General features: G+C 42.8%; 1 protein-coding gene across 2 annotated transcripts in view; it reads left to right on the forward strand.

Moving 5' to 3' along the window:
- The first annotated feature begins 1,905 nt into the window (after positions 1-1,905).
- Positions 1,906-23,875, forward strand: part of adamts6 (ADAM metallopeptidase with thrombospondin type 1 motif, 6) — a 70,253-nt gene continuing 48,283 nt past the window's right edge. For both annotated transcript variants that reach the window (XM_061262759.1, XM_061262760.1), the window contains exons 1-9: positions 1,906-2,030; positions 3,542-3,891; positions 6,016-6,193; positions 7,355-7,572; positions 8,183-8,266; positions 10,192-10,337; positions 17,428-17,471; positions 20,806-20,911; positions 22,623-22,769. In XM_061262759.1, coding sequence (XP_061118743.1) covers positions 1,934-2,030; positions 3,542-3,891; positions 6,016-6,193; positions 7,355-7,572; positions 8,183-8,266; positions 10,192-10,337; positions 17,428-17,471; positions 20,806-20,911; positions 22,623-22,769 — 1,370 coding nt within the window. In that variant the 5' untranslated portion in view covers positions 1,906-1,933. The remainder of the gene's footprint in view (positions 2,031-3,541; positions 3,892-6,015; positions 6,194-7,354; positions 7,573-8,182; positions 8,267-10,191; positions 10,338-17,427; positions 17,472-20,805; positions 20,912-22,622; positions 22,770-23,875) is intronic.

The raw sequence follows: 23,875 nt of genomic DNA on the forward strand, positions 1-23,875 counted from the left end.
CTTTTTTAAGCCCAAAACATATTGAAAAATAACTAGACAATAGTTAGTAGCCTATGCATTCCGCTCTTCAAATGTGTTCTTTGATGTCAACTATGAGCAGCAGTGGTGCATCTCGAAATACTTATTTTTAGCGAAGAGATGCTTGCTTTTATTTTAGCAGCCGGTGGTAATGGATTCGGGCCAGTTGCCAACTGTCTGGGTCACACGCGTTTTAGCCAAATAGACTTAGCGCTGCTGTCTGGACTCTGGAGCTGGGCTGCGTGATGTTAACTTTAAATAAAGAAAACCCAGCAAAAGATTCTGCCTGTTTTTTGCACGATATGAATTCTGCCGTCAACATAGGAGTCAGTGTGTATTGTGCGTTTTATTTGTTTTACCATAAGGAAACAATATCTTCAAAGCAGCATTAATTAATTGTCACTCCGATAAGTCGTCTCTTCTCCGAAAGTACAAATCTTAGGCAACTTTTATGTCGGGTTTAATGGCATGTGCTGAAATACCGGTACTATACATTTCCTGTCCGCACGAGCCAATGTCTCCCGTTGGCGCGCTATTGCTGGTAAAACAAATAATATTAGGTAGGCTACGTTAATTGTGCCGATGTAAATTAACATTATTTCATGATTCATGTCGTGCTACAGTAATTTACTTAATTTCTTTAGATTAATATCTTGCTTTCTCTTGTTCTATCGCAATATAGCCAATGTCATATGTAAGCAATGCACCGTGATTGAACATGCATTGTTGTATTTGAAATGACTCAATTTCCAATTGCTTGTGCATGTGAAAGCACACGCATTTGTGGTTGACAACCAGTGGTTGTCGGTTTCTTAATAAGTGTAGATTGCGGCGGTACCGCTTCCACAACGTTTGGACTACAGGTTGCCGTTGTACAAGTAACCGTGGCTACTGTAGGTCTGTCAGTCAATTAAGAATGTGAATGCTTTTCCCATGCAATTGCATCCAGTATAAGCTATATCTCGATCAAAACCACGAACAAGTAGGCTAGTGCTAGATCACGTCATTGAGTAGCAAGAATTCACATTAACCAATTACAGCTTTTCAAGTGAGAGGCGATTTTTCCGAATCATATCGGTTGCTATTCCCAACAAAATAATTTCAGATGAACGTTTCGAATGCCCACTCCCAAGAAAAAGAAACAATTTTCAGTCTTATACTTTGTATTAGCATGTGAGTAAGATGATCTCTTAGTGAACGCCACATGCTGCACGGACTGCAGGCGCTTGCGGAAATGGTTGCAGGAGCTCTTTTTAAGTTAATCAATTTGTTGTTTTGACTAGCGCTTGAAACTCGCGGAGGTTGTCCCGAGGCAGCGGCTTTAATCGCGTTGAAGAACTCCTAAATCAGAGTCTCTTACCCCTGTTCAGCAGAGCCAGCTCAGAAGTGGGTAATGCATCTCAACAGTTCAAAATAATTGTTGCAAGGATACAGAGAACTTAGAGAATTAGAGAAGCAGCTCCAAATATACAATTTATAATATAGCCTACGTATCCTGGAATTTATATTATTTTAATTTGCCATTGAAAATCTCATCAAGAATAAAATGTTTGTGCTGCTAGATTCAGTTTTGTACAGCATAAAATAATCTATTTATTTTCAGGTACACCGATGGATAGTTCAAGACAGACCTCCAGTATAGATCTGCTGCTTTGGAATTACTTGAAGTAATCAACCAATGGATTCTTGTGTCTCACATGGAGGAAACAGAAGCAAATTCATGTAGAGACTTGGAAGGGCCCACTGTCAGCATAAATTTTAAATCTGGATCAACACTTTCAGAAGTCTGACAGCATCACGGACGTAAACCATGGACTTGTTATGGTGCGATACTGGATTGAGCAAATCTTTTTAGCCCGACTGTAGCCCCCCTCCCAACCCCCTCCCCCCACCCCATGTTAGATCTTTTTAAATTATGGAAATTTTGTGGAAGACGCTGACTTGGATATTGAGCCTAGTTATGGCTGCTTCTGAATTTCAAAGCCTCAACAGACTTTCGCACAATTCCCAAGGTAGGCTATTTCTGCAATGTTCTGTTTAACAGACATAGTCTGGCAGGAGACTCTTACACTTGATGTTTTGGGCAGTTACCCTTATGTGGACGTTTGGGGGAGGGGGATGGATGTAATGGCAACAGTTGAGAAGTGGTAGCCTTCACCACTATTGCTAAGAAAGCTCACTAAGATATGGTGTTTGTGTTCAACAAAGGAAGGTTAAGATGAACTAGTAGTCACCTTTAGTTTCATTAGTTTTTATAAAACACGACTCACCTTTCTTTCAAGAAAACTGAGTGGTCTTATCAAGAGCAAGGGTCCAGCTTCTTCCTCTTGTGTTCCATACGGGCAGCCTGATTGCATGATCTCCGCAAGGGTGGAGTCTGGGCTTGGCCAATATCAAACCAAAGTCTGTCTATATAAATTTCACAAAATTGCCAGACCCAAATACAGACTGACCACGTATGAATTCCTCTGCATTAATGGCTGAGATGAGACTTAATCTGACATGTAGATTTTTGGCTGTTTAGTTTTCTCATGAAAATACATTTTGCTCTTTGTTCTCCAAGCCCTAGAGGTATGACTATGATGATGAGTATGACAACATGACAATATTTATCTGAATTAATTGATTAAGTCATTGTTGATTCTATAACTCTATAGACCCCCTTATCCAGGGACACTTAAATACTCCATTTAAAGGTGTTGATTCTGCAGATGACATGGTTCTTGATAAATAATGGATATGTGTGCCAGGTAATAGGAGACAGATGATTTATGACTCAAGATCATTGGAGAGCTCTCTCCTGCTGCCTCAGTTTTGAGAACACTTTAAAGTGTAGACCAGATTCTCTCCTTTGGCATGATATAAGCAGCTTCTTCGAATAAAGTTATCAAATGAAGACTGAACTAAAAGTTCCTGTGGAATCAGAAAAGCTGCCTTTTATCTCAACATTATCCTAACATTGTTGAAGACACTGACCAATTTCTTATGTTACATGGGGTAACCATTCGATATTGTGCTTAAACAAACTGGGCTTCTATCCAGAAGGCTACAGGTTAGATTCCTGGGGAGATTGAACTGTGTCATTCTATTCTTGAGGAAGGTACTTCACATCAATTTCAGTAAATACAGGGCTGTTTTCATGTTTAGTAGGTAAATGTAAGCTATGTAAATCAAAGTAGACAAGGCTGTCTTTCATACAGTTGGTAATTACATGGCATTAGATTTATACTTATGCTAAATCAAAAGGAGAAATGGGTAAGCTGTTAGAATTGAGGCTTATGTCAAATCGGGTTTGATCCCTCCTCTTTACCTGAGTGTGCATTACTTGAGGAATGAATTCCAGCCTCTGTGCCCTGGGCGTCAAGTTGGGAAGCAACAAGTTTGGAAGTTTGATGTTATCTGTAATCAGCAAAAATTACCACTTGCCCCCCCCCCTCCCATTTCGCCCTCACTTTGCCTTACACATATTCTTTCTCCCCCCTCCCCCAACACCCTCACCCTGGGCTGATGCTTCCTGAAAAAGAGGAGTTCCTGTCCTACCTTGAACACTACCAGTTGACAGTCCCGGTAAGGGTGAAGGAAAATGGCGAGTTCCTGAGCTACACTGTGAAACACCATCGGCCAGCGCGGCGGAGGAGGGGACTGGACCCGTCCGATTCCAGGCTGTTCTACCAGCTGTCGGCCTACGGAAGGCATTTTCACTTAAACCTGACCCCGAATCCCCACTTGGTGTCAAAACATTTTACTGTAGAATACTGGGGGAAAGATGGCCCGGAATGGCGGCATGACTTTGTTGATAACTGCCATTATGTTGGATTTCTGCAGGACCAATACAGCACCACGAAAGTGGCGTTGAGCAACTGCAAGGGCTTGGTGAGTAGAGTGTCATATTTGTCACTGCTGTATTTTATTTCCAGATTTCCATTATATTTATATTACCGGAAGAACAGGTACGATCACTTTAGTAGTGAATTTGAAAATATCATGGGATGTATTAGGCTTTCTGGTGGACATGGAATATGCAGTCGCTGCCGACTCTATGAGCAGATATGCTAGAAGCTTTCCCCTGGTGACACATGGCTAATTTGCATACTTCCGTCAGTAATATGGAGCAACAGGGTGGATGGCTGTGCTGGCATTAATGCTGCTTGCCCTGTTCTGTTGAGCACAGCATTACGCTCACACACACACACACACGCACACGCACACGCACGCACACACACACACACACATGCACGCACACACGCACACACACAAACACGCACGCACACAAATGGGTACAGACTGACACACTGGTTAGAGAGTGAGTGGCACATTATGGTTCTCAGTATTTTATGTTAATATATCAATATTTACACAGCTTGGTTTAACATCTAATTTTGGCATTTCCTCTGGTTGTTATTTGCAATGAAAACATCCAGCATTTCACATTCACTTTTGCATCTTTAAATACATTTGGAATCTGTTATACATAACTTTTGTCTGCTGTAACAGATTGAGTAAGTATTTTCCGATTACTATTTTTACCCTTTGTTTCAATGTCAAAATATAAAGGCTGCACAGATATTTTATGCTTTAGTCACACACCTTCCACTCATTGTGCTCCAGACCTCCAACACAAAGTATTCCCTTGGGAAATAAAAGTGATAGAGAGGCACATTCCACTCTTAAGGGAATACTATGCTGACATAAAACATTAACAAAGTGGCTAATTATTAATGGTAAGGCATATATCCAGGTGTACACTGAGACAGACTGACGGGCCAGCTCCTCCATATTAACTAGAGAATTCTACCTATCTATTAAACTCTGCTTTGCCTTACTTTTGTTACTTTATATGAAGGGAAAAAGCCCTCTGTTGCTCTTTTGCCAAATACATTAATCTGGAGATAAAAACCATTGTGTGTTAGCGCTGTGATTTCTCCTATTGCAAAAGCATTGGCACCAAATGGTGAAGTATAATTTCAGGTTGAGTTCAATCGACTGAACTTCAGTCATTTCTCATAAAAAACAGAAGTGGAAAACATGCATTGAAATGCATGAAATGGTCCAATCTCATCCCCACTGCCAAACCATTTTAAATGTTTGCATTGTGAACTGTATGCATGTTGTCAAGCGAACCTTTGTTTTCCTCATGCACTTGTTTGTAATTGTCAGAGATTTTAATTGGCTCCATAGCAGTTCTACAAACCCGGCGAACGTGCCAGTGTTTTTATAAACGCATTCTGAGTTACTTTTACGGTTTATGTGAAGACGGGAGGGCACAGGATTGTGTAGTTTGGTCTGGATCCCAGCAATTATGGGGTTGTTCTCTGTATAATTGATTGGTTTAACATGATTTATGTATTACATTACTGGAGTGTTTTATATTTTATAGACTGAAATTATAGGTGATGCCACATGATTCGTATAGCTTGGAATGGCTGAAAGTTGCACTGGTTTCACAGGTGCAGATTGGCTTTTTTGAATCTCTCCAATTGTGGAAGAGATTACATCACAATGCACTCTGCTTATGAGAATGACAAATAAAATAATGATTTGTTTCAACAGTTTTATTAAACTAAGATCAGATACAAATCTAATTTGGTACAGTGCATTAAAAACCAATGTTAAACCTTTTAATCTACCTCATAAAACAAAGAGTGAAAAACTTGGAATAGAATGTACTGGGGCGGGAGTTTACGCTTCTAGTGCATGGCAGTATGTGCTATGACAGGTTTTTATGCATGCTTCTGCAAGGGAAAATATAATAACCAATATTAATAATGGACCTGTATAAGTACCATTGCACAAGCATTGTTGGAACTGCCATAAATGACCAAGATCTCGCTTCTAAGCATCTGCATGCTGTAAGTACAACCTGGCATTGCTCAAACCGCTATGGAATAGGGTTTTTCTCCCAGCTCTGCAATATATCCATAGATATCCAAATGTTGTGCTTCTTTTTTGCTCGATTCTCCATAACCTGTTTTCTCAATGTTCTTGTTTTTCAACAAGCATGGTGTTATTACAACAGAAGAAGAACAGTATTTAATTGAGCCATTAAAGAATATATCCTCCACAAATTCCAGTGATATAAACCTTGAAGAAGGCCAGCCACATGTTATTTATAAAAAGTCTTCCATTCCCCGGCCCCAAGAGCACAGGGAAGAGGAGGTCAGCTGTGGTGTTTCAGGTTGGTGAACCCCCATCTTGGCCACTTTGTTCACTCACATAAAGGAATGGCTACACATAGCGGTCAAGGAAAATGCACTTCATTCCCAGCCAAAATCTCACATTTGCTCACACTGGTATCTTAAAACCTTACTTTTATCATTGGCAATAACATATATGAAAATTCTAGTCTATACGTATATGCAATGCCTGCGTGTACTCTTCATTAAAGTTGCATTATCTAAAGAGATCAGTTTTATCCAGAGTTTCGGCAGGAACAGTGTTGGGGCGAAAACTGCTCCTCCAGTAACTCTAAAATGCTTGACAGAGTTTGAGAGAAGACAAATGCCTAGATTTATGTTGTTGAGCTGGTGTGTTCTTATTAGGTTGTTATTAGTTACAGCCAAGGCTGCCATTGCCAAGAAGCCAACATGTTGCAACTAGTATCTGCTTGTGGCTTTTCCCAGCGCATCAGCCTCAAACACACAGGCCTTCAGCTGCTAGGTTCAAAGGGATAGTGTTGGTAAATGCCTGACGTGCAGAAGTGTTTAAATGGGCTTCTCTGTAAAGCACACTGTAAAAAAATTAGCATTAGTTGCTTGTTAGATCAAGCAACCAATACTTTTTCATTACCTCTGCCTGGTTTATTCACACAAAGGCATTACAAAGTTTTGACAAAATTTAGCACAATGTTGGTGCAAGAGTGAATGCCATTTAATGCCACACATGCAAATATTTTACAACTTTTGATGACGTTCCTCACCTGTCCTGTCCTTTTGATGACGTTCCTCACTCAGCTTGTATAAACTAGCTCATATGAACCAATCACAAGAGTTTGGTTTCCATCACAACAGCATTCTGATTGCTCTATTTTCGTAACATAACCATGGTGGTAGAACCATGAATGCCCTAAATTCGGATGTGCCTGAACTGGTCCACAGTTGAAAGGCACTCTGTGGGCTCTAAGGGAATATTTTTTAAAGTCACGTTATTAGCCTGATCCAATCGCTGCACATTACTGCATAATGCTTTAATGGCAGGATGTTTAAAACTTGGTTGTTGCTGTAAACAGTAAGAGAACATTTCATAATGTTCACTGGTGACCCCAGCTAAAGTCTCTCATTCTCTCTTTACCCCCCCCCCTGCACCCCACTTCACACCACCCCACCCCATCTCTTTACAGACCTCACAAGAAGTGGAACGCCCCGCTGGCTGAGCAGTCTTGCCTCAGCTCCCCCAGCCCCTTCCCCAATTAATAGCAGTACAAACAGTGCCCACCGGCATAAACGATCGGTCAGTTCAGAGCGTTTTGTGGAGACCCTAGTGGTAGCTGACAAAATGATGGTGGGGTACCATGGACGCAAGGACATCGAGCACTACATCCTGTCTGTGATGAATATTGTAAGTTTGATCCCACTTTTCTGTGTCTAACCCCCTCACCACCGCTGCCACCCAACTCACCCCCACCCCTACAGCACAAAACAGCTGGAGGTGTATTTAAATAGCTCTCAAATAGTACCACCGTGAAAGTAGTAAATGTGATTTTAGTCAAGTGTCTTTATTCTACCTTTATAGCGTTTTACAAGACTCCATTGATTTTGCCGCAAGGGGGGAAAAAAAAATCCGTTTGTGGTTGAAGAACTCACAATCTTTTCACTTTATAACAATGAAAAGGGCCCCCTCTCGCCTTAGTTTTGTTCTCAGCAAAGAAAAAGAGTGCTGGTGGGATAATGGCAGTTACTTAAGTTCACCATGAAAACCTTTTGTAATGTTTTTGAACCTGGACTTTCCTTGCTATGAACATATATTCTAATAAAATCGCCAAATTCTCAAACCTCTTCTTTATAGGTAACTTATAGGTTTATAACTGGTCTTACAGTTGCTGTGAACTTAGCATGAACCTAGAATGCGGTTAGCGTGTCTGTGTTTAGGTGTTGGGTAAACTTTGCGGTGTTGACACAGTGACACAATTTGTCTGACTTTCTGTCTTTTTTTCTTTTCTGGAGGTCAGGTTGCCAAACTGTACCGGGATGCCAGTCTAGGAAACGTTGTGAACATTATTGTAACACGGCTGATCGTTCTGACAGAAGACCAGGTGAGAATGCTTTCAATCGCTAAAGTTTTCTCATGTATCTTACTTCCGATCTTTTTTCTAAGACATAAATTTCATTTTTGTTATTAGTTACTGTACTCGCACATGGAGAGTACCATTTCAGTCTTAAATGTTAGCTGACCTGTTCAATTGTTTGCAGTGCTGTCTCACTGCGATATGTGCTCCTCGAATGTTGCACTTTTAATTGCATGAGATATAAAAATGAAGATCCTGTTAGTTTCAATGTGTGCAGCAGAGGAAAACATTTAGGTTCAGCATCTGCTGTTCCAGGTTGTGCTCTTTTTACCCATGTTTTTGTAGACCATAGTGTGTGTATGTATGTGTGTGTGTGTGTGTGTGTGTGTGTGTGTTTGTTTTTCCCCAACGCACCCACATGCGTAATGTAGTATGTAGGGTGCACACCCTGAGACACAGAGGGACGTTGTTCTCAGCTGTTGGCCAAAGCTCACCAACCACGGCACCATTGACCTACATCCCTCCTGTGTGTACGCCACACCCTCCCAAAGCCCCCTGACCCCTATACTGTCTGACCTGATAATCGGTCTGGGAGGAATGGTGTGCTCCATAGACATGGGCTTTGCTGAGAGAAGAGACAGAAAGAAAGAGAGAGAGAGTGATTGAGAGAGAGAGAGGAAGTGAGAGAGAGAGAGAGAGAGAGAGAGAGAGAGAGAGAGAGAGAGAGAGAGCACACAGGCCATGGCACCATTAAAAAGAAATAGCAGGAAAGCCTATTTTAAGAAGCTGAAGGACTCGCCATATGAGGGCTGTCACTATTTTATGTGATTGGCATGGATGTGGTGGAGGGAAGCATCTTACCATATGACTACCACCACTAAAGATGAAAGAGGCTCAAATAGAGATGTGCTCAGACGCCACTCCTGAGGGAAGCGTTGCTTCTGGATTTCATTTTTTTAATCTAATGGAGAAAACAGAGGCACAAACTTTTTTATCTTTTTTTTCATACATGTCATTTTTTCACAAGATGGGAGCTAGCAAAGATTTATATTCTTGAGTTTCCATTATAGATAGAGCCCTTTGTGTTCTGATTGTTATCACTCAAGTATGTGGAATATACAGTACCAGTCAAAAGTTTGGACACAATTCTCATGTGGCACCATTCACATGTGGCCAAAGTCCAGATTCTCAGCTTTTGACATGGTGAAACCAAAATGTATAAAAATACTCTTTAATAAAAGCTGGGAATCTGCAGTTTGACCACATGTGAATTGTTTGATGACAAACAAGAGAGAATAAAACATTAATTGGAAAAATCCTAAAAATCACAGTGTGTCCAAATTTGTTTTGAATTCAGATTTTTTCCCTATTTTCTCCCAATTTGGTTGCCGATAGTAGCCTGTTTATTTGAATCACCCATGTTAGTCGAGGAAACACCGCTAGGACCCCGCCCCAGGTGTGTCCAAACTTTGCCAAATCATGTCATCTGTTGTGATTGCTGGTTAATTAGTTTAATTTATGTGTCCAATTTTATCTGTGTGTGTGTGTGTGTGTGTGTGTGGAAGTTGGGGGACATGTTCTTGTGCACACCGCGGTATGCATTTGCATTGTTTTTCTATGATGTTTCTCAGTGTTGCTTAGGCTGACATGGACATCACAAAGTACTGCTGTTAATGTAAAATGTTGACAGAAAATAATAACACATATTTACAGGTGCAGGCTGGCAGTGCTATAGTGTTTATGGATAGTGACCTACTTGCACTTGGCGAATGATGCTGGTGTTATGTAATGTTCAGGGCCCTGGACTTGTGACCAGTCGTTGGCAGTTAATCTCCTGTGTGGGGTAAACCCCACATTTCAAATGGGTCATGGGACACTCTGAAATGTGTTTTTAGTGACAGTGATACTCAGCTCTTTTCCCCTGTGTGTGTGGGGTGGGTCTTCTGTTTCAGCCAAACCTGGAGATTAACCACCATGCAGATAAGTCACTGGATAGCTTCTGCAAGTGGCAAAAGTCCATTCTGTCACACCAGGGAGATGGGAACAGCATTCCAGAGAATGGAATTGCTCACCACGATAACGCTGTTCTTATTACCAGGTGAGTTTGGCAATCCTGTCCTTACATACTACAGCAGTGACATCACATGTCACAGATGTCCCTTTCCCAATTGGTTGATCCAACTGTGGCGATATCCTTGCTTAAAATGCAAGTGTTAGTTAGCAGAAACCATATATTGTCTATAATTTTGCAATTTGTATTCCTTGATGCTGGTATAAGACTGTACATGTTTAAATTGAAATGTGTATGCTAAATAACAGCTCCATCAGCAAAATAACAAATGTAATTCTACATACACTTCCCAAGTGCTTATTTAGTAGTTCTTGCCCTGTATAATAATCTCCTCTCAAGACCTATTAGGTTAATTCAGATTGATTGTCTTGTTTATTGGCCAGTGCCTGGGTGGAGGTTTTTTAAAATAATTTTCAGAGCTTCCCAGTCACAAAAAAAAAACTCCATTATATCTTAGTAGAGTAGAGATAGGGGATAGAACTCTACTATATGATGCTACTTCTGATGTGATATGTAGTGCCTTTTTTTGTTTACTTCCTTGGCACTGTGGACTTCCTTCCTGTGACTCTGTTGTCTTAGACATCAGAGTGTGACGCTGAATGTAGCATGAACACATACAGTGCATCTGTTTACGGCTTACATATTTCACCTAAGGTCCTAAAAATCTGTGTGCATGCAAAAGTACTGCTTTATGCATACCGGACATTCTGCAGTTTATGGGCGGCAACTGTGTTTTAGTGAAAACACTGTCATTACCAGGAATCAGGTTTATTATTGCTTAGCTGTTTTGCCATAGACCCTAGCAACAGGGCATATCCCCTGTTGGGAGTTGGGTCCACTTGTTATGTCTGGATAGGAGACTCATCCTGTTGATTGGCCTTGAAGTAAGCTCCTGTTGTTAACTTGCTGAATACAAAACCATACCTCTTTCTCTTTTTTATTTTTCCATTGAACCTATAGGCCATTAATCACCAGTCCGCTGAAAATTCTGCAGTCACTCCATACAGACACACTGTTCTATTTCAACTTATTGACCCAATGGGCATTTTCAGATCTATAAAAATGAATATTGAAAGGCTTTTTTTAAAGCTGGCTAACTCCACTGGTTATTCTTTGTCTATATGTTCTGAAGTATTGAAGGCTATTTCTGCAATTACTTTGATTTCAGCCTTGTTTTAAAAGGTTGCAACTGTGGACAGCACTTTTGCTACCTTGGTTATCACATGATGGAAGTCTCAAAATGCTCCTTGGAGATTGCTCTGTAGCCAATGTCAAACACATTCTGTTACTGCATTTAGCACCTCACAGTAGCAGCCAGGGTCAGTTATAGGCAGTGGTGGGTTTGAATTCAAACATATCCAAATCCAGTGAAGACCGGCTCAGATAGGAAAGCTGGTTTAAGGTGTGTTTTTGACACTTCTAGTTGGTCATACTGTAGCTGGTCTGCTTGCTGGTCATAACTGGTCTGTTGTTGGTCAAAGCTGGTAGAATAAGCTGGTGGCTAAACTGGTGGACTTGTTAACTATAGGATGCTCAGCTGGTCACCCAGCTAAAACCAGCTAGAAGTGTTGAAAACACCGCTTAAAACCATCTTGATCAGCTTAGGCTGGTTTAAGATGGAATTTTCAGCAGGGCTCTCAGGCCTATAAGTAAAGTAAAGTACTAAAGTACTACGCTGCTTGAATAGGGATCCTGCTGTAAAATTGGGTAATATTTGGCATGCAGATAGTTGACTTTAAATATGAATGTTAATGTGTGGTAAACATAGAGTATTGATCTGTTTTCTTGCGTTAGGTCCGATACCGTGTGAGGTGACGTGCTCTGCAGGGTTCATGGTGACTACAACATTTTAGCCTACCTTTGACACACTTTGAGGGTATGCTGTCGAGTCCGCGTAGAATTGGTTATGTTTATGTCACCAAAGCTCTGGCCCTAGTTGTTATAAAGCTCCGATTGCTGTTTGCCGAAGCTTGAAAACTGCCTTTTGAGTCCGAACAAAGGATCCGTGTATTGGAGTCGACAGAGCAGAATTTAGTTTGATTAACTTTCTGTAACACGCCCTCCAAAGCGATCAGAGTTTGAATCCTGTTTACATGGCCCTAATTCATTGTGAAACTGGTTTGTTTTAGACTTGTTTTTTTATTTTTTATTTTTTTGGGGGGGGGGGGGGGGGGGTCTAGAAAAGGAAAGCGAACAGACGATGGCATGAGTGAGGGCTGCTCGAGTCCAAGGCAGCAGTGTATAGAGATGATTGGCTGCTGATGCCAGAGGACTGTAGGTGTTATGTGGGTTTGCAGCTTCAAAACAGACAGACTGTGCCAAAAGCGAGTTGTGCAGTAAACAACTAGCCGTTGTGTTCCTAATTACTGGCCGGCTGGTTCGGGCTCTGGCAGACACATCTCTGTTCTGTGCTGTAAATGTGATTAAGGAGCCATGGCCGGCGTTATACTCTCCATCAAAATAACAGCTCATTAGAAACAAGTGCTGGGTTCTTTGGATTTCTCACAAGCTGAAACAGAACACTTAGTGCATTACCTGTATGCTAGTCACTATTTCAGACAGAGCATATGGCCCTATGGCAAAGAGGCCTTCTAATGGGATATCCTGCTTGTCTACCAGGCATTGTATTTAGGACTCTCCAGTCAATACACCCTGTCCAAATGAGCATGAAGAAGAGCAAATGAAGAAGCGCTGCATCCAGCGGCAGACACTAGACAGCGTTGAAGCTTTCTTCTAGAGACAAGCTTGGGAGAACAGAAGGCAGATGTATGATCAGCTGTGCTCAGAAAGGGCGACATCACAGAGATGTGGGCCTGCAAGACCAGGAAGCTGTCATTAAGCAGTGCGTCTGGGAGGAACGGCACTGCCAGCAGCAAAGGGACCGCACTTCAGAAGCCCCGCGGCCTTAGGACCGTTTACATTTGCGAGACTTCGTCTTGCGGACATTTATGTGTGTGGGGTTTTCTCTAATGACTAATGATATCCTGGCACCAGCTTCCAAATATTTTTTTCCAAGTCAGGCAGGTTGAAATCTTGCTTCTTTTAGTAGTAATTGGCCTAATTTAGCATAATTGGCCTAATTCATTCACATGTCTATTTGGGTGCTTATGGGTGTTGAAGCGAGCGTGTTTATCTTGTTGTGAAAGGAGAATTGGCTGGTTTTCTGTAGTAATTTGTCCAGTCCAGTTCTACTTAAACAGCCCCAAAAATAACTGCAAAAACTAGCTGATGGTACAGGTCAATTCACTGCAAGGTTTCAAAGACCTTTCTGTGATGGTACATTTACTAAAAGACAGATCATTAGCTGTTATATTTAAGCACACTAAACACACTAAAGTAAGAAATAATGGCACATCGGCTATGTAATTAACTTAGAATTGTCACTTATTTTAGAGGTATGGTATTTTGACTCATGTCCTGTAATTGACTTCATGAATTTTCATATAAACCCTCTGATTATGACCTATAAAATAGCAAACTAGGGGTGTGGGAAAAGACCTAAAGGAGGATCATGGTAAATCTGTTGGGTCTGATGAGTAACAGAACGGCACTGAGAAACTGTTACTTTGATGGAGAGATATTTTCCTAAAGTGGATTGGGGGAGTCTATTCCCATGCCCCTCGTATACGACATTTACGAGACCTCATAACAGAGGTTGATCGAAAGCACTTAGCTGAGCCATTATGAGACACAGGACAGAAAGGACAGTATCTCCATCGATTGCTGATGCTGTGCACGTTTGAGCAGTGTGTATCCCAGAGAGAAGATTTTGGGGGAGTTTGAATTTGAAACTGCGATTTGTTCGGAAATTGAAAATTATTATTTTTTGACAAAAGCAACTGGTGATATAGTTGTAGGTCCTATATAGGCATAGGAGATGCAGGTTATGCTACAGTATAGTAACTGTTTTAGATGGAATGGTACTAAGGGGTGCAGTTATGGTACTATTATTATTTTTTTGTGTTATGCAAGTTGTGGTCTAATTTCACCAAGACATTAGCCTGAGACCCTCTTTGTGAGGAGCGTGGCGTCTCCTCCTCCTAGGCCTGAGGAGGAACGTCCGCCCGCCATCAGTGTTGGTCTTCATTAGTCTTTGGCAGATGGCGGCCCGGGACGCCATGCCTCACTTGGAGCGGGACTGTCCGAACGAGAGCAGTGAGGGAAATTAAAATAACAAAATCAAAATAAATAGATCTACAGAGGAGGCAAGAGCCCTGCCCACCCAGAGGCTCCACCTCATGGCTTTGGACCAGAGCCATGGGGCTAAAATTGAATTTGCTCTGTCCTTGGATTTTAATAGATTAAAAGCCTGGATATTATTGGATTACTCATTTCCATTAGAAATGGAAGATGTGTTTCGAAAGCCCAAAAGCCTTGTAGATCATTCTTTCAGCTGTTTTTTTTTCACCACCAGTACCCCCTTCCCCCCACTATCATTTCGCTGGTTTATACATTTCTGAGAGTGCAGCTGGGGGGAACTCAAACACTTATGGAGAAACTCCCTCAGTGTAAGAACTGAGGTCTTAACCGTGTCCTTGGTGCAGGGTGACTCAGCTGTGGTTGTTTTTCAAACAAAAGGTCCCCTATTGAATATGAGCAGAACAGTTCGTTATAATTACTTGAGCTTCTCTGCTGGTGCGTGTTGCATTGGGTTTTCCGAGTATTCATTTGACACTCAAAAAAAAAAAAAGAGGAAAAAATAAAGGTGGTTAAACATTTGTGTGACAATGGGCAACGAACTCTGGGACATACCAGCCTTTAGGACCGCTCTCTCATTCATGACACCTTGTTATCAGTTTTAGTATTTATATGACATATGCTTCTAATATTTGGTCTCCATTTATTTATCTGATATTAGGCCCTTTAAAGGGCTGTGCTACACAGATGTGAGCCACAGCTGTAATTCATTGCCTTTGATTGTTTTGTTCCCTTGAACTCAGAACAATGTTGCCTTATAGCATTGTGGTACTTTTTCCCCTGTAGCTTTTGTTCATAATTACATAAGATTCTTTCTCTCTCACTTTCTTTTTTTCTTTCTCTATCTCTTTCTTTTTCTTTCTCTCTCCAACCTTTCTTTTTGCTGACAAAAGCCTCACAAAAGCAAACGAAGAAAAGGCATTTTGTAAAACTTTTCTGTGATTGGGGCTGTGACTGTGACCGTGTAACTGTGAGACAGGGGACCATCGGCAGGTCTCTCAGTTAATATCAAGGCATTTTAAAAAGCAGTTATGGAATATGTTGGTTTAAATAGTTTTGTTTCACCCCTTGATGCAAAGATGCATATTAATAATCTCGGTTCAGTATACAGTCTGCTTTAAAATGAAACAAACAGAACTCTTGAGACCTTGAGCTGTTGAATTGGACTTTTCTATGTTGCTACTTGCTGTAGTAAACAGTAGATATGAATGTGACTTTCTCCCCACTCTTGATTCCGAGGTTTGACCTCGGTACAGATGACAGTGCGAAATATACTATGGCCCCGTGCCCTTGGCTAGTCTGTAGCACACGAGCAGGCCCAGCCCAGCTCTGGAGATCACGTCTCTGGAATGAGAATGCTCTACATTCTTCTCTGAGGCTTTGCAGTAGACACTGACAGAGAGGTGCTGACAGCTCCAGAAAAAAGGAAATAAATCACACTGATTTTAAGAGCACAAATAAATAATGCTCACATGTGCATTTGCATGATTCAGCCAGTCCTTTTAGTAATGGTGACAGTACAAGCCATTGAGCCAGTGGATTAAAGCGACGGTTCACCTAATCTGTAACCATTATTGCTGCCTTTTGATAAGTTGTGTACTTCATGCACGGTCAAAGCTACTTTGAGAAATGTCAGCAGACTTGTCTTTGCTCTTTAGTGCATATGGCTTTAAAAGCTTCTCTCTGTACAAACACACACACACACACACACACACACACACACACACACACACACACACACACACAGGCATGCACCCCGTGTAGCATGTGTATTGAAACCCCTGCTGAACCTAAAATGTTATTCAGGCACGTTGCCAGGTAAGATATTAATGATGTCTCTTTGTGGTGACATGCTCTGTAGAGCTATGCAGAGATTCGAGGTCATGCTTTGGCAAAGCGTCAGTTTGGACCTCCTGCCTCCCTGAATGAGAGTGATCTTGACAGTTATGTAGGACAGATCTCCTGTGGACTCCTTGCATAAATAAGCCCATAAATAACGACAACAGCTCAATCAATATCAGCAATAACAATGTTGGAATGAATACAAAGGACTCACAAAATGCGTCTCTTTTTTGGCAGTTGGTATGATTCCTCAGTTTGATGTGTGAAAAAGTGCTGGGTCATGCAATCAGGACAAGCTTTTACCCATGGGGCCTTTCCCACATGAGGGGAGAAAGAATGCAGGCTAATCCATGTCCCCTAAAATCGGTTGGGTGCCTGTTTTACTACTTGTGAGGCGAAATGTGTGTGTGTGTGTGTGTGCCTGTATGTGCTAAGTAGTTGCAGTGTTATTCTAGTGCAAAAGCCAAGAGATGTGGGTGAAGGAGTGGGTGTGGTCATCCCTTTGAAAGTTGGAGATATAGATTTCTCTAGATTGGCACTCCAGCTGATGCCTTGCAGCTCCTCTCCCTACCTGGTTTATGGGTTTATATCCTTACTTCGCCTGCACTGGCAGGTGTGCTCCTAGCCCGGGGGCAGGCCCTGGAGGAGTTCCTCTGCTTGCAGTTCACTGCTCCAGTTCACTGCTTCTTGTCGTTCCGTCGTTATGGTACCCACATTTAACGATTTGGTAACGACTGTGGATCAGACACTACAGGATTCCAGCAGCGTTCTTCCGATAATGTTTGAAATAATCAGGGTGTCCCGACATCTCAATGACCACCGATTGAGTCATTGCCGGGCTCACACTACGAGATTATCCCTGCCGACCAAACGACCTGATCAAGCTTCCGACGAGTGATTTTCCGCCCAATTGTAAAGATTTGTTGACGACGGCTAAATCAGGCTTAGAATCGTGTAGTGTGAACCCGGGCATTACCAGGTGAAGGGGGAGGCCCAGCTCAACACTGGGAGAGCAGCATTATCAAGCGAAGCGTCAGTCATTAATGGAAAAAATCCCCCTCTCCCTCTCTCCTTACAGGTATGACATCTGCACTTACAAGAACAAGCCCTGTGGCACCTTAGGTAAGGAGGAGCAGTTACCCTAATAAACCTCTCGTACTCTCTTTTAATCACAGAGTTACATTCATTCTCATGTACAATGCTATGCTTGCAATGCCGTGGAGATTAAAATGATGGGGGGAAGGGGGGCAGAGGGGTTTCAATGAGGCAAAACACACTTGTTTAGAAAGACAAAGGGGGGCCAGCCCAGCAGTTGTCAGTAACAAAGATGACACCGTCAAAAACACTTAATGTAACCAGTAACGTTGTGTCAACTATGACAGAACTAACGGTTGAGAAAGTCACTTTTCTTTTAGAGCGCAAACACGTTTGAGATGGCAGTCATTAGCTGCTGCCTTGCCTGGGCTGTGATTGATGCCTGTCTGTTCCCGGGCCTCTCTGCCTCCTGGCCCTGAGCTGCAGCTGGGAGACTTGGCACAGGCAGGGCTCAAACATGGCACTGCAGCCTCAGACGCTCAGAGCTCCGGTTTCACCGCCCGCCCGCCTGCCGGCCCCCGAGTCCTCCTTCACCATCTGTGAGGTGTCGGAGGTGTTTAGGCCTCCCCAGGGGGCGCGGGGTGGGACGAGGTGAGGGCGGCAGGAGGGGGAACAGAATGAGCCTGTCGAGTGAAAGCCACTGCTCTCAGTGCCGCAGCCTGGGAGAGTAAGGAGGGAGGGAGAGAGAAAGAGAGTAAAAAGAGGTGGACGGTGTATGTGAGTGAGGAAAGAAGAACTGGAGGGAGCACATGAATTTAAATGAGTGAGAAAGATGAGTGAGGGAGGAAGAGAGAAAGTGTGGGAGTGAGCGATAGAGAGCATGAATGGAAGGTGAGGGAGAAGAGAATGTGAGAGAGGATGAGAGAAAGACAATGAGGACAAAATGAGAGGGAGAGACAGAGTGTGAGTGGTTTGGATTATTTGGGAAAGGTAGAGTGCGACAGGGACAGGGAGTGACAGAAAGCCTGAGTGAGAGTGAGGGATAGAGATGGCAAGAAAGACAAAGAGAGAAGGACAGAGAAAGAGATAGTGAGAAAGATGGGGGGTGAGAAAGGAGCAAAGTTACACAGTCTGCAGGGAATGTCAGAGCCCCATCTTATTGCTGAAAGGCCCTCTAGGTAGAGCAGTATATCTCAGTAATATTGTGACTCCGGGGGCGGTTTGACAGGGTGACCGCATTCGTCACATTCCCGGCGTGGCTTTAATTGCCCTGGCATCTGCTCAGCTTCCCCATCCAACAGCCCCCTTCCCTCCCCCTTCCCCCCTGCGCCCAGCGGGATCATGATCCAGGGTCAGCCGCTGGCCTCTGAGGTCAAGGGGTAATCCAGGAGAGGAGACAATACATGTGCGACCTTTCAGTTTAAAAAAAAAAAAAAATCACACAGAACCCCTGGGGTTTTTTTGGGCTTTAGAGGCAGGGGAGGGTTTCGGGGGAGCTGAGCTCCCCTCAGTCACCTCCAGGTTGCCCTTCCCTCCAGGTCTGGCTTTGAAAGTCGCTAGCCCTGTATTTGCGAGTCTGCTCTTGCCCGATGGAGGTGGAGCCCCCCACAGCTCTTGCAGACTTACAGACACAGGTAGATCCCCTCCGGCCCACTCCCCCCAGTCTCAGCTGCCGGCCGGCATCTTGCGAGACCCCGTGGGTTTGGGTTGGAAGCACTTGGACCTCTGTGCTCTCGGTCTCTCCCTCCCCGTCTCTGATGAATGGAGGGATCTGGTTTCCCCTCCCCCACAGAGAGGGCTGCTTGAGCCAGCTTTCTCGCATGGCTTCCACTCTTTTTAAAACATCACAGGCTTAGTGACGCCACCATTATCGCCTTTTTAACAGCCTTTATTACATCTATCCCACCTATGGTGTGTGTCTGCTTTTGCCCGCCAGGTTACATTACAGCTAACTCGCTGAACCCCAAGCACAAGCACAGACACATACACACACACACACACACACACACACATGCAGATAAACCCACGAGCACATAAACATACACATACCCAGACACAATCTTATACCCTGACACATGCACACACACTCACAAGCACACATGCTTGTACCCCAGCCTGTACAAAGCTGTCTCTCTTTCCCATGAGAAATGGCCTCCATACCAAACCTGACACTGCGACAGGGGTAATGGAGACACCTGGATTTTGGCCCTTCCGCCTTTTCCACGTTGGAGCGCGATGACCTCAAAGCCCCCCTGGCCCCCCAGGACTCAGAGCTGTTCAGGATGTGGGCCCTGTCTGTCTGTAGCATTAATGCAGATGTGCAGGCAGACATGCTGACTCAGCTTCACCCTGCCCCACACTGCCCCCAAACCTCCCAACACTGCCCCACAGTGCTCTGATCCCTGTCAGACAGCAGTCAGTCCAGGCTCATTAAACACTCACCAGCCAGGCAAAGCCAAGTGTCCTACTGCGGCATGCCCTCCGGAAACATTAAAAAATCTGCATGGATTTAATATTTCCTCCAGTCCACGGAGATCATTAAAAACTCTTTAAGTAGAAGTTTATTTTTTGACAGGAGGAAATACATTTTTTTTTAACTTTACTAATGACAGCTGTCGGTCAGTGTGCAAAGCTGGCACTTTTGTGGGCTGGTCATGCTCTGTCTTCTGGCACGTTCTACTGCTCTGTCCGCTGTTGATATTGACATCCTGTGTTTTAAATATAAGTGAATGTTTCATTTTGCACATTCAAAGATGTGCTTTTTATTAATTTGGCCATATTTTTGCGCATATAAAAATGGTTTCATAGACTCAAAAATCAGGTACATCCACATCTTTCTTTCTCTTGCTCTCTCACTCTTTCTTTCTCCCACTCTCACACTCTTTCTTTCTTTCTCCCGTTCTCACTCTCTTCCTTCTCCATTTCTCTCGTTCTTTTTCTCTCTCGTTCTCTCACTCTCTTTCTTTCTCCCGGTCTCTCACTCTCTCCTTCTTTTTCTCTCTCTCCGTCTCGCTGCAGCCTTGAAACGGCAAAAACATCTATATATTTAAAAAAAAAAAAAAAAAAAAAAAAAAGGAAAATGTTTTCTTAAATTCCCAGCCCTGGCTCGCATTACTAGGTGGTCCCTAGTTACCAGAAGTAAAATTTATAAATCTAACCCCTTGTCTAGACATTTTCCAGCTCCGACTGCAGTTCAAAAAAATATTAATGTCTAGCCGGCGATGCAGAACTCCCCCCGGTGATTCAGGGAACGACTTTGAGTTAACTTTTCGCCAACTCCTCCGTCAGTGCCATGGAGGTTGCAGTGAAGAATTCAGGCTTTTATGGTGGGGGCTTTTAAGAACACTACACCTTGGCCTGAGCGTTTGTGTATTTGTGTGTCTGTGTGTGTGTCGGTGTGTGTGTGTCTGTATGTACTCAGGTCTGGCGTCAGTAGCAGGAATGTGTGAACCAGAGCGTAGCTGCAGCATCAATGAGGACATTGGCCTGGGCTCAGCGTTCACCATCGCCCACGAAATTGGGCACAAGTGAGTACCGCACCTGCTCATCTGCTCGGGATGGAAAAATGACCCCCGAAGAGCCGCGTCTGTCCCAGTGACCTTGCTGTTTTGGTTCAGAGACAGACAAGCGCAGTTTGCATTGTTGTCGTTATGACCAAAGAAAGCACTGCATTGTCCATTTCTGTCAACTGGTGAATCACACCAGCAACAAATAAAATGCATTTTTAATGGCCCTTTTCAGTTTTTTTGAAATAGTTTTGAGACTAGCCAGCTGTGCATGCCCTTGACATTATGAAATAAATAAAAAGAAGCAAGAAATTATGATATAGTTTTGAATTCATAGAATATGTTGTCACTTAATGGTGCTTATGTCAGGGTTCTTCAAGATATGAAGTCGGTTCTCAAGACAAATATGATTGTAGTCATATTTGTGCTTTTTCATTTGTGCAGTTGTTTTGTCTCCATTGCCTGCCATTCAAGATTTATTTCAGCCTTAACTTATTTCAAGTGTAATTGAGAACAAATGTATATTTTCCCCAAAATCACGTTTACCTTTAACTGGAGGATTATTGTGGCTAATATGAATCATATATTTGATATTATACCTTGATATCTGGCAGTGACTCTCTGCATTTTTTGGTATGCACATTGTCTGCATTAAAATCTAGACATTAGACATTCGACTCAGCACATTTTTTTCTTTAGTAGTTTTTTTGCAGTATCTCCAATTCACATATTTCTCCTATGATACAAATACCTCACGCATTTGTCAACCTGAACATAAAGCAAAGTAATTATGATGTATTGGTCTACGTATCCCCTCTACAGAGTTCACCAAGATGGCGATCTTCTTTATTATGTCTCCTGTCTGCCTCGCTTGTAGGGAATTTGAAAAAATACAGGGTGCTTTGAGAGGGGTTTAAAAAAAAAAAAAAAAACACTATACCAAGATTTCAGCTCCTCTGCTGATTCATTGCTGGAGTGGAGTGAAATGTCATGAACGTGATCCTTGGAAAAACACAGAGTAATTGTGTGATGTGGTTGGGTTTGTTATATACATTAAAACTGATTTGTGCTTTCAGACTGTGTGGAAAAGCATGCCTCGAGTGCTGGACTTCCTAAAAATGATTTTCAGACAGACAGAAGAAAACAGTTAAAAATGTATTATTTTCTTCTCCTAAACCACTGTCAAAAGCTACTGCTGAATATCTCAGCGGTCTCTTTCAGCGAGGATCTTAGTGGTCGAGGGTGAGGCGCATATTCATCTCTGTTCATCAACAGAGGATGCCCGTTTTTGGTGGGGTGGGGGGGGGGGGGGGGGGTAAAGGGCAAAAGCATTCTCTGTCTTGAAGCTTTGATTTATAGAGGAGTTGATCCCCATTCTGGCTTGTCTGTGTCTTCTGATGTGGTCTGTCCCACCCTGCAATTAGTGATGGACAGGTAAGCACAAGGGTGGTGATTAGAACTTTCTCGCTCCTCCAAAGATCCAGACAGCCTCTGCCCTTTGACCCCCCATCCCCTCCACACAGCTGTTTCAGAGCCTACACCCCACACACCCTTTACAGACTGGTCAAGCAAGACATCCTCCACTAATGCCAAAACCATTCCCTGGCCTTCCAGAATGGCCCACATGCTGCCACCAGATTTAGACCTGCGTCTCTTTAGCGGGGCGCGGCGAATGTGATCGACCCCGTTTGAAGTGTGTGACATGCTCCTCTCTCTTGTTATCCCGTGGCAGTTTTGGCATGAACCACGACGGGATTGGGAACTCATGCGGGACCAAGGGTCACGAGGCTGCTAAGCTAATGGCGGCGCACATTACAGCCAACACGAACCCCTTCTCCTGGTCAGCCTGCAGCAAAGATTACATCACCAGCTTCCTGGAGTAAGTGCGGGAGGCCAGGTGTTAGCATGGGAATGCTATTCCTAACAGCCCTTACTATGTTTTACCCATGTATGGCCATTCTACACCCAAAGGATGGGGAGAAGGTATAAATGTCAGATCTTGCATTGGTGTTATCAAAACGATGGGCATAACTATGAGTTATATAACTAGTAATAGTATTGTTTAAGCCTTACCTTACCCCTCTTTTTTTACTTTTTTATTTAATTCAGTTTAGTTTTCTGATCTAGATGTAGAAATGACTCAGCTTTCCTAAACATGCCGTATACCTTCATGATTCGGTGGGACTTTTAAAAGCAAATATTTATCTAACCTCCCCAGCAAACTGCAAAACGAAATTGTGGTGAAATCTGTGGTCTGTTAAACTGTAGATAGCCACCTAGATTGACATACACAACTGCAACACTCATACAGGGAGATACTGAGGGAGGTGGGGGTAGTGTTATAGGAAAGATGTTATCTGTATTGCGGGGATATGTTTGCTTTTATATATATAAAAAGAGAGCCGAAAATGTACTGTTTTCCTCTTTGTTGAGACAGAAGGTTGAGAAGAATGCAGATAGAGATGGGTTCACAGTACTGTGCCCTGGTGACATGCCCATTCTCTCAATTCATGTGTTCTACAACTCATTACATTTCAGAAGTTAGTAGATATTATACAAATTATATTTGACATGCAATTCACACAGCTAGATATTTGATATTTGATATTTGGAATGAAATCCTCCAGGCCCAGTTCTCTACTACACTATCACCATGCTGTCTTTTCTTATTTTGTGTTTTCATACACGTCCAACTAGTGGCAGTAGGAATGTGGGTTCATACACTTTCATAATGTTTAAGACTCACTTGTGATGCTCCTCCTTTTTCTAGCTGTTCAGATATGAAACATATCCGATAAGGTCAACTCCCCAGCTTCACCCAGTAGGATCCAAATATAGTGACCTTTTGAAAACATGGAGATGAAGGTTCAGGCCCAAGGACATGTACCATGGACATCACTGAGGGGCGTTAAAGACAGATCATTTATTTGCACACTGTGTTGAGTGCAAACTGTTTCTAATGTGAAAAGATTTGAATAATAACAC

Source organism: Conger conger, chromosome 12 (assembly GCF_963514075.1).
Source record: "Conger conger chromosome 12, fConCon1.1, whole genome shotgun sequence".
NCBI classification, from domain to species: Eukaryota; Metazoa; Chordata; class Actinopteri; order Anguilliformes; family Congridae; genus Conger; species Conger conger.